The sequence below is a fragment of the Python bivittatus genome, unplaced genomic scaffold (assembly GCF_059951505.1).
Source record: "Python bivittatus isolate LINGU-HERP-01145 unplaced genomic scaffold, Pbiv_v1 ctg000020_np1212, whole genome shotgun sequence".
In the NCBI taxonomy this organism is placed as follows: domain Eukaryota; kingdom Metazoa; phylum Chordata; class Lepidosauria; order Squamata; family Pythonidae; genus Python; species Python bivittatus.
In genome coordinates, this window is record NW_028277030.1 from 94,100,158 (window position 1) to 94,111,677 (window position 11,520).

At 37.0% G+C, this 11,520-nt stretch overlaps 2 protein-coding genes across 3 annotated transcripts in view; both read right to left on the reverse strand.

The window, feature by feature from the left end:
* The window catches only part of LOC103048703 (kinesin-like protein KIF28), a 34,256-nt gene extending 30,483 nt beyond the window's left edge, over nt 1-3,773 (reverse strand). Inside the window, exons 1-3 of the mRNA XM_088144257.1 lie at nt 3,618-3,773; nt 2,288-2,491; nt 1,520-1,555 (exon numbers count right to left, since the gene is read on the reverse strand). Coding sequence (XP_088000383.1) covers nt 1,520-1,555; nt 2,288-2,491; nt 3,618-3,773 — 396 coding nt within the window. The remainder of the gene's footprint in view (nt 1-1,519; nt 1,556-2,287; nt 2,492-3,617) is intronic.
* A 4,898-nt stretch (nt 3,774-8,671) lies between these two features.
* AHCTF1 (AT-hook containing transcription factor 1) overlaps nt 8,672-11,520 on the reverse strand; it is a 49,769-nt gene continuing 46,920 nt past the window's right edge. For both annotated transcript variants that reach the window (XM_007433851.4, XM_007433850.4), the window contains exons 34-36: nt 10,847-10,980; nt 10,320-10,426; nt 8,672-9,743 (exon numbers count right to left, since the gene is read on the reverse strand). In XM_007433851.4, the coding sequence (XP_007433913.1) occupies nt 9,539-9,743; nt 10,320-10,426; nt 10,847-10,980 (446 nt within the window). In that variant the 3' untranslated portion in view covers nt 8,672-9,538. The remainder of the gene's footprint in view (nt 9,744-10,319; nt 10,427-10,846; nt 10,981-11,520) is intronic.

Below are 11,520 nucleotides of genomic sequence, written 5' to 3' on the forward strand. Positions count from 1 at the left end.
CGTCAGTCAATACAGCCAAGTAGCAGGCTCCAAACCATAGCCGGATCTCCAGGCACATTGACAGATGCATGTCTTTAGAGCTTTTTGGAAGGCAAGCAGGGTCTGGGCCAGTCTAATTCCCAGGGGGTGGTGTTCCAAAGGGTGGGCACTGTGGCAGAAAAGGCTCTCCTCTGGGTCCCCTCAAATGACACCCCTTAACAGACAGGACCCATAACATGCCCTTTATGCTGGACTTGATGGGATGGGTAGATGTAACCGGGGAGAGGCAGTCCCTCAGTTTTTTCCTGAAATACCAGTTCCTTCCTAACACTCTGGACTATATTCCCAGAGTTCCTGGGAATTGGTCACTGTGACAAGTCGTCAGTTCTGGTATGGCACTATACTGCCCCCTAAAATATTGGATAAATTGACCCCATTTTCAGTGGCCAGAATAGATGGAATTCATCTTTTGTTGCCCCAGAGAGCCTTTCACAGTCAGTATGCTTATAAGCCAGACTGCTCCTTTATAATTCCACCAAGGGTCAGTAGGGTGGTGTGTTTAGCCCCTAGACAATTTCTGATTTGCTGGCTAAAACCAGTACATTATAAATCAAGCATTGTTCTTGATTGGGTGAAGAAAGTATGAATTTCCCAAAGAAGATTGGCTTTCGTATAGCTCAGGGTTGAACTGTAGAGTCAGAGCAGAAGAAGAAGAGCTTGCTTAAGACCATCCAAACGTGAGCACCAAATAATCTTCCTCCTAGTGAACGTACAGTATGTTGAAATGCATGAGCTTATTCAGGAAGTTGGTAAGTGACTTGTTTTAACTAGGCTTACTGTATTGAGTTGGAATTTTGTGGGAACTTCTTTCCTTTGTGTTTCCTCTATTTTTGCTTTCTCAATAAACTCCTTTTCATAATCTGTAGGGTTGACTTCATTGGTTTTGCAAGGGAATTTGTCATAAAACCTTTCTTGTGTTCGAGATTGTCCAGTTACTTAACTATGCTGGCGTTTCAGGATTGGCCCAAGACTTATGCAGTTACGTGTTTCTAAGAGTACCTTCCTTTTATTTTCCTACAATCTGAATAGAATGGCTAAAACTCCCCAGCTGGGTAGAAGAGGGGGTGTCATGAGGTTCACCCCGACTGGGAACAACCTATTGATATTATCCTTTATTGAGGAACTGCTGGAAGAAGGGGCTTGCTAGGGAATTTTTAAAATCATCCTCCCAGTTTCTAATAGTCATGTGAACTAGTTCTTACAGGGATTATATCCCAAAACAGCTGCAGAATTGCCTACATTTTCAATAAGTCTTTTTCTGAAAACTGCTGCATTGGCAGGTTAGTTACTGACGATTGAGATGGCTGCCAGATCAGTAACTTTGGTATAGGCATCAATCCTATTTCTGAATTGTTATAAAGATCCCCTGAAGAAAACTCAGATCCTTCGTGTCTACCAATGCTACTTCCCATAAGAAGCTATTAGAATACATCACAAAAAAGAAAAGGAAAAGAGCGAAATGTCATCTGAATATAATTACCTGTTCATTGTAAATTTCCAGCATACTAAATGTAATCTATAAAGGGAAAAGAAAGATACCACAAGATAAATCACTAGCTCCATTATTAAGTATTTAAGTAGAGTTAGTAAAATGCAACTGCATATTCTATAGAATTCTGCATTGTTGTATACACCTATCTTCTACTCTGTAGTTGTATTTTATCTGAGTCACTCTTTCTTGGAAAGTAGCTTTTTAAACTGAAGATTTAAAAACATTCCAACATATCATCCATACACACACACTATAGTAATTCTAATGGTTGCCACTACATAGACACATTCATAATAAAAATTATAATCTATCTGAAAAAATACTTGGAGTTTATAGCAAAGGGTGGAGTCAAATTACCCATAATTTCCTCTTCAAATGGAAGACACTTTTTCTTAGAAACAGATCAGAGATGGACCTTTATTGGTATAATAGGGATGATCTGAAATATTTTTATATGTACAACTTTCATGATAAATAACCTTGTTCTTTGTCTCTCAAATAGCTTGTTACATCTATGTGCTTACTCTGATTATGTGTCATCAATCTGGTGTTGACTGTTAGCTGTCACATAGATTTTTCCTATGATGCTCTGTCCCCAGCCAGGTCCTTCAGGTCTTCCAATGGTGCAATACCTTAATACCTTGGCATATTGTGTCCATTTATGATCAAAAGAAATCAGTATCTCAAAATATGTAAATATTTTTGTAAACAGGTCATGGGCCATCTATGCTGCAATGACTAAACTCTTGAACATACCTGATATTGCTTGTTTGTGTCTTGATTTTGAATTGTTTTAAACAGCTCTTCACATACGACTGGAATTATGCCTCTGTTGGCACCATGGCCTATCATTGAGTAGCTTTTCCCTGAGCCAGTCTGACCATAAGCCAGAAGGGTGGCATTGTAACCTTGCCAAGCATTGTCCATAACTCCCTCACCAAGGTCATGAAAAACTTCCCTCTGTAATGATAGAAAATTCAGTTCTAGCAGATTTAATTAAACTACATCAATGGTAGTGATGTTGAGTGGGTAACCACAGCCAATCTTATAGCTTGGTCTGGTGATACCTACAGATGTCTGATCAGACGTTCAAGAAAAATACCCCCCATTAAGGAAATTCCAGCGTACCAATACAAAGTGAACTTCTGAAGAGCAGAGAGTGGAGATGTGGGCACCTTTTCTTTTTTCTGGTAGCAGGTTTCAGGTCTCATGGGGCTTCTGGATGGCTCCCTGGAAGTGCACAGGGACCATCATTAAGACAGTCTCCCATCCCTGTACCTGAGATAGCATTGATAGCACTGGCCAAGGAAAAGATGAATGAAAGATGTATAATAAAACACAAAATTTACACCCTCCACATTTCACATTTTTTCAGGTAAGAGGTAGAGAAGAGAATGATGGCAGCTGGTCTTGTTGTACCAAGGATATCAATTATCCCCAAACTTCCATACTAAAGTCTAAATTAACAACCCTGTGCTCTAGGCATTGATGGCTTTGAACATGTCAAACGTGACAGTTCAAGAAAAGAAAGTTAACAAGACTTGAATTGGGAAGCTTGTCTTAATTTTTATTCAATTTAGGCTGCAATCTAATACCCACTGCACCTACTGTGTACCACCTAGGATTGGCTGATTTATCTCTTCTATGGACAAAGGAGGAACTCAACTATGGGAAGAGAAATTTGAAGTTGGATCCTATGCTTCCCTGTTTCTCAGTCTCTGCAGCTGTTAGGGAATCTCAACCATAGAAAGCTCTGGTAAGAGGAAGGTAGGAATATGGAAGAATCCAAAGGCCGCCTGCCTCCACCACATCCCCAGCCTGAAAAAAATACTTAAATCAGTTTGAGAGCTGAATTAAATTTAAATTTCAATCTCATTGCAAGAAACAAGAGGGAAATGGTTTTTGAATAAGGCAAGAAGTCTGTAAAGGACTACAATCACTTGTCTTTCCACTCCATCTTTGCTGCGACTATGCATGTGGCTTGTCAGACTTAGCCATTGGCTTGCCTGTCCAATTTATGTTTGCCATCACAACTGATGGTGGAATGAATAGTTACACTTTTTTATTGATAGAAAATACTTTTTACCTGCCCAGCGTATCTGCTGTTTGGTCCAGATGAAACAAGCTTGCCATCTTGGTCCTTTAAAAATCCACTGTGTGACCAATATGCCAGGTCAAAAGTAAAGGACTTCACATGACTTGGATTTTTAGGATCATGTATGCTCGTTGTGCTGGAATTCATAGAAATCACACATCTGCTGCCTGCATTTTTCTCTCTCTGTTGAAGTTATAGTCAGTTTAAATCAATTAAAATTCAGATTGCTAACTTGACCTTTTTTCAGTTTAGACTACAGCATATACTTGGAAGTTGGAAGAATTTTATTTTTTAAAAAATATTATTTTTAGTAAGATTTTAAATTACAATAATAAAAACTAATACAAACTAAGGGAAAGAGAAGAAAATGGAAAGAAAGAAAGAATAAAAAGTGCAGGAAAAAAAGAAAAAGAAAAGAATATAACAAAGAAAAAGAAAAGAAATATATAAAGAAGTATGTTGATGAAGATTCTCAGTCATCCAAGTGGAATTATCTGGAGGTTGAGTCATGGCAACTGGACTTTTCTTTTGGTTTGATACGTTTCGCTGCTTCTCCAAGCAGCTTCTTCAGTCTAGAAAGTTGGTTGGGGGGACCCCATAAATGTCTTCCAGGGTGGCTGCATTTCTCACTAACATGATGGGCTCGTTGAAGGGACTATAGGAAATGTGATTAGTAGAGTCTTTGGGATGTGGATGACTCCTAATCCCTCACTCATCCCCAAGTGGGTCATTAACTGCTGCCTCCCTGGTGAACTTGTGGTCTTAATCTTCCTGGGGACTGATGAAAGAGCAGCATGAAAAATGGGAGACAAGTTGTGTCTGAGGCCTCCACCTCTATCGAGGGAAGGATTTTCCACTTTGGCATAAATGGATTCCTTCACTCCTCTCTCAAACCACCTATCTTCTCTGTCCAAAATGTGAACATTATTGTCCTCAAATGAGCGGCCTTTTTCCTTTAGATGAAGGTAAACTGCTGGTTCTGGTCCTGTGTTGTTGCTCCTCCTGTGCTGGGCTCTTGTGTAAAGGCTGTTTGGTTTCTCCAATGTAGAGCTCTGAACAGTCCTCACTGCACTGGATTGCATATACTACATTGCTCTTCGTATGTTTTGGTGTTCGATCTTTAGGGTGTACAAGCCTCTGTCTCAGTGTGTTAGTGGGTTTCAAAAACACAGGTGTGTGATGTTTTCCAAATATCCATTATATCTTCTCTGACACACCAGCCATGTATGGAATGAAAAGATTCTTCCATTGACTCTCAGATGGGAAGGGATTAGGAGTAAGACATCCACATCCCAAAGACTCTACTAATCACATCTCCTATTGTCCCTTCAATGAGCCCATCATGTTAGTGAGAAATGCAGCCACCCTGGAAGACATTTATGGGGTCCCCCCAACCAACTTTCTAGACTGAAGAAGCTGCTTGGACAAGCAGAGAAATGTATCAAACCAAAAGAAAAGAAGTCCAGTTGCCATGACTCAACCTCCAGATATATAAAGAAGTGACTTCCAACCTTCATCACAAAAAATATAAACAAATGTAATGACTCCTCACCCCCTATAAGGTTAAACAGATATCTGTTCATCCCATATCCCATCCCTTATCTATAAGCAAATCCATAAAACATCAACTTTTCAATTCTGGTGTCAGCAAAAATTCCATAAAGGGTTGCCAGAACATTGCAAACAAATGTCTTATTTTAACCTTGATCAAATAAACCAACTTTACATTTCTTCCTTTTATTCTAACAGTCTTAATCTTTAATTCAATCAAATATTGTCATAGGATTTGATTCCTCTTCCCTTCTTCTTTATTCCATCACACAGATTTCTTCAAAGTTTTAACAAGTCTCTTTTGTAGATTCAATAAGAAAACATTTTCCAGGTCATTCTTTTGGTTTATCATTTGTATTTCCTTTAAAGCTTCAGCCAGTTTCTTGCATATCTAGTAAACTGTCCTTTTCCAAATCATTCTCCTGGCCTATCATTTGTAGTTCCACATTCTGTACTTTCTCTATTGTGTCAGATAAAATTTGTTCCACATCTGTCACTCCTACATTAGCATCTTTTAGACACAGTCTATCCATAGAAGCAGACATCATTAGTGTTGATCTTGTAGTTAGTAACTTCTGGCTCCATTCTTCAAAGATCTCCTTTAATATTTCCGATGTTATGTTTTGTATTATTTTGTAAGTCCCAGTATCAACTAACATCAGTTTTGTATTTTTTTTTTCTTCTGCTTAAAAACTTTAGTCACCTCTAATGTCAAATTTCTGAAATCATCACTTATCTTTTGCAATCACTTGCAATTGCCAGGATAGCCAAAATAGGTGTTTCCTACAAGTTTATTCTTTATAGTTAAATCCAAAATCTTATAGTAAAAATCAATATTCCAAATTTATCTGAACCCTTAATCCATTTATAAATTTCTTAGATCAAAATCTTTAGCTTTTTGCTGTTTATTGCAAATTCTTTAAGTTCTTAAGCTTGTATAATTTTTCTTTTGTTTAGAGTTGAAGATAAGCTCACCTGATGAAGACTTTTCAAGCTTGTTATTCTGAAGGTCTCTAATAGCTTTAAGATGGTTAACAGGCTATTTACTAAACTGATTAGAAAGTGAGGTTTGCAAACTTAGTGTCCTTTAAAAGGCTTCACTACAGTTGCAAGCAAAATGGCTGATCCCATCATCTCCCAGTGCTCAAGCCTGTGGAAAACCACTGTCTTGCAGTCTCCCCACGAAGAGCAGCCATCTGGAGCATATATGGGTGATCCCCTGTCCTCTCCTTATTAGGAGGTTCCAAGGGACTGGTCTACTCACTGGTTTCTTGGTCTTTGCCATGGTTGCCAGCTCCGCTTTTGCAGAGCCATTTTCAGTTCACAATACCTCCCCCAAGAGTTGGAAGAAGCTGATTTGAGACACACCTTCACAAAGCACATATATTTTGCCTTTCACAAGATAAAACTTTTACCAATATTTAGAAGAAAAAAGAATGATACTCTGCTTCATACATTAAAGAAAATGTTAATGTTCCTAATTCCCAAAAGCATGTTTACTTCAGAAATCAGTTACAATTTCAATAAATCAAAATAGATTTGTAAATGATGAAAATGAAGGTTCTATGCAGGTATTTTGTTCAGCTCCTATTTTACCTGTTGCATACTCTCTTTCACACACACACACACACACGCACTGATCAGAAGATGTGGAATTTTCTCAGGCAGTCTTTGAGGACTTGAATTCAATTCGTATTTGTTAAACAGTTTTTTTTTTCCCCATCATGAAGATTCAGCAATTGAAATGTTATCAATTCAGTATGTATATTTTGCCTGATTTTGCTTAGATGATTAATTTAGACAAGGTTAGCCTGGTGTTCCACTTTATGCCCTATATAGAAATGATTCTATACATTCCAGGCAAGAAGGGCAGTAAGCTGAAACAATGTAGATAAATATTGAACAGAAACTTCAGTGAGAGAATTCCTAGATTCTCAACTGGAGGATAAGCAGTACCTGCTTGAGCTCCATCATTGGTTTTGATTTCTTATATTCATCTATATCCCTTACCTTGCTAAGTCAATATGGAGGTCAGACTTTGATACAGAGCCTAGTGTTGGTCTCTTTCCTCTAGTATGGTGACTAGGTTTTCAAAAGTTGCATGACTAAGGTACATTGACAATTTTCCGTGTCACTGGGAAAAAAGGTGGAGCTGTTAATTGTTCTATAGCAACCCTATATGCATGAAGGGAGCAACTCATATAGGGAGATAGAAAAGACTCCAAGTGATGTATCTTAACTAATAATGGTACCCTTCTTTCTCCTAGAACTATGCCTTTAAAATAGTAACCTTACAGAAAGATGGCATTTATTTACAGGGAGAAGAGGACAGGTTTGGAATCCTAAAGGCAAGAAAAATCAGAAAGTCCATGGTCATATGGGATGAAGTCTTGGGTTTCCAGGTCCCAAATGGAACATTTCTATGGGTGCACCATCTTCTGACAGTGCTACGGTGGGATAAGAAAAGCTACAGCAGGTAAAACACGCTTTTAATGCTATCCTCACATGTGTATGGGAATTGTCTCAAAACCTGAAATCCTTGCTAGCATCTGTGGAACCTCTGGGTTTGCTGGCCAAACAGATGGTTGAAACCCATCTTTTAAATGACCCATTAAATAATACCCATTATTTAAAAAGTTTGTCAGGAATAAGTGGGCCATTGAGATGACCTCTGACTTACAGCTACTTATTGTACTCAACTTCAAGGGCCTAACACATTCCCAAGGTAGATTACATCTGCAATTTTAACTGAACCACCTAGTATATCAAGAACTGATAGATTAATGCAAGAAATGCCTGAAATATGATTAAAGCTAGCCTTAGTCCCACCAGCAAGGGTTAATCTGCTATCTAACCAATGGAACTATAAACATCATGACCAGGCTTCATTTTCTCTTCAATTAACACGTTATTTTCTGAGCACAGATGCCATTACCAGGCCCAAGTTTCTACTCAAGTTGCCAAATTTTTGCCTGTTCATCTCTCTTCTCTACAACATAAATAACCCTAAATTATGATCTTAAGATTTAGAGACAATAGACTGCACAAAATGAACTACTAACCTGATTGAAAGGTCTGACACGTACTGCCACTTTCACACTGTCATAGTTTGGCATCTTAATTCTTCAAGAAATTAAAATATAGAGTACAAGCATCAGTTATATCTGGGACACTGCTTGGACAAAATAAAAAAAATGATGTCTGAAGCACAATACACCTGATTCTTTGTAACTAATACATTATTGATATGTTCACTTGCCACCTGTATAAGGTAACTGATAAATTATTTCTAAGAGAAACTCCATTAGATTAGATTACGTCCACTACTGTGTACTGGACTCTAAATATACCTCTGACTGTTGGTAAACCTATGTAAAATTTCATTTAAATTATTTATGTGTTGTTTTTGTCTTAATCTGGACGATGACTCAGTTTCAGCCTCTTTTCATTTTTTTCATGTTGCAGTGATAGGTCAAATACTACAGAAGAGTGTGTATTTCCAGACAAATTTTATTTTACCAAAATTGTGGTAACATTTCTCTAGTAACCACAAAATCTATAAAACATGCATCATCTCAAAATATCAAATTTGAACTAAATTTAAGTAGATGAAATCCCTGAAATGCTGTCCCTTGTTGAATAGTTGTGACAATATAAATACCTTGAGTGTTAAGAACCTTCTGCTGATGCAGAAAGTTAAAAAAACATTTGAGGTGAGATTTTGTTTTCTAAACCAAAGAGCAGCTTTCCCAAGTTAAAACAAATACAAAAAAAATATTGCACAGCTTCAGTACAATTGTTTACATTCTGACTTCAATTAAATACAAGTTCAATAAAGAGAATGTTTGATTTATGATGGATAACTTCTATTACTAATTCCCATGAGGTCAACACATTTTCTAAAAATTCTAAAAGTGTGAAATTTTAATTTTTAAAAAATTTATAAGATCAAACTGTTTTTTTTAAAAAAGAATGCTAGCCTCCCATCAGAGAGGCACCAACAGTGGCAAGCCATAATTAAAATCCCCTTTGGGTTGTTTTGCATTCCGCATCCCTATTATTCTCTCCCAAAAATCTAGTGGACAATAATCATCGTTAAGTATACATTTTTATTTAACATTCCTAAAATATTTATTTACATATTTTATAAATGTACGAAGTATCTTATAAAATAGAAAACTGCATTGACTGAAGAAATCACACTCCAAATGGAGTTACTTATTGAAGACCTTTAGTTCTCTGAAAATTTACAATAATTTATATAAATTATCTTCCAAATTAGATGATTTTTTTTCTTAATATTCCACACAATTGTGATGACTTTACAAACATTGGTGTACATTACACATTTTTAAAAGCAGTTATAGCATCTTCTTCCGTACAACTGGCTTTGGGTAGCTAGATAGTCTCTTCTCTTTCCTACGCAGAGTTTTTTGAACAACCTTTTCCGTTTTGTCCACAGAATCTCCTTGTTTTCGTTTGGTTTCATCTGCAGGGGTGCCAAAGGGTGAAATGAATTTAATTTCCATTGCTGGTGGTGACCAACTACTGTCTTTCCCTAAGACTCTGTAAGAAAAGAGAGCATTTCTTTAGCTGATTTAACTATAGCTGAAAACAGAAGAACAAATTAAAATCAGAATTCTTTACATTGCAGTAAATAAATATTAAATATTTATTTACTGCATATATCAATATGACATCTTTCATATATACTATTTTTGAAGCAGGATAGGAAGAATATTGGCACTTTTGAACTTTGGTGTTGGAGAAGACTGCTGAGAATACTATGGACAACCAAGAAAACAAACCAACAGATCATCAAACAAATCAATCCAGAGTTCTTAATTGAGGCACAAACAACCAGGCTCAAATTATCCTCTTTGGACATACTATGCAAAGACCCAGCTCTCTGGAAAAGGCTCTAATGCTGGGAAAGGTGAAAGGAAAGAGAAGGAGAGGATGACTAGCAGCAAGGTGGATGGACTCAGTTACAGTGGTGATGAGTGCACCGTTGGAAGACCAGGTTAGGGATAGATTGCCATGGAGAAAATCTATGTATGTGGTCCCTAGGAGTTGAAAACGACTTGAGGGCACATAATCATTTTTTGAAACAGCTGCTTTAGAAAAGGAACCATTACATACTTGCTTGTTTTTGTTGCTTTTGACCGTGTAGCTCTGCTTCTTTTTACATTTTGCTTTTCTAAAGCCTCTACTGAAACAGCATGCTTTTCTTCTTTAACTGGTAATTCCTAAGGACAAACAATATTGAATGAGTGAAAAAGGAAGGCATTTTCTCTATCACCCAGCTTTTAAAAGTTTACTTTACTTCCAAAATAGATAAATCCCACAAGACTATTTGTACTGACACAAGACAAACAAAATGAAAGATATTAAGTTATTAGCTTTTCCAACTGTTTGCTGAAGATGGTCAAATGTTAGTAAATTGAAAAATCATAAATAGTGCTTTATGAATTTTTGTCATACTAACAGTGCATATCCAATATCCAATGAACGGCCTGCTGTGTAAACCAATACAATGAGCAGTAAGTTAACAGGATTTAATTATCAAGTTTGCCCACTGTTTAAGAAATATAAGAGCATTTGAGTACAAACTTGATTTAAATCAGGGATATAAATAACAAAACAGAAGAATAATCAAAATTACTTACCAGATCTTCCACAATCCTTGAAATACTGGACCCTTGTTTTTTCCTGGACCTCAAAACAGGGGGTGAGAACACAAACTTAGAGGCCAAATCTGCATCTACACCTTTGAGTTGAATAGGTGTCACTGCTTTTTCACCTAAAATTAGGAACCATGAACTTATTATTGACTTTGAAAATAAACATTTGAGGCACACAACTTCAACTACAATCCTGCATCTTAAAAAAAGAAAAGCAGGCTGCAGAGCAGTTTATCATGAGACCCAAATATAAACGTCTGTATCACTGTTATTCCTAGTTGTCCCAGGATTTGCAGGCAGTTCAATGGAACAGAAAAATTTTAAACCCTGGACATTGCAATACCCCATAGCTCACTCTTGCATAGGTCCCTAAACAAAGCTTGGCTCCCATTTGAATTGAAGACAACAAGGGACAGCATTTAATCTTTGTCAAGAGTAGTCTGACAGCAAATCAAGCAAAACTGTATTTCCTAAGCAGAATAAATATGGGGAGAGTTCTGACTTCACAGTAACTGATTGTTTTCCAACTGCTGCTGATGCTTTGTAGTCTCCTAGGAGCATTTTATATTTCAGAAAGATATTAGGCTTCATGTTTTCTCAGTTTAGCTTAGAAATAGTTTCCCTTCAGCTCATCACCCTCCACCATAGTTTATAAACAG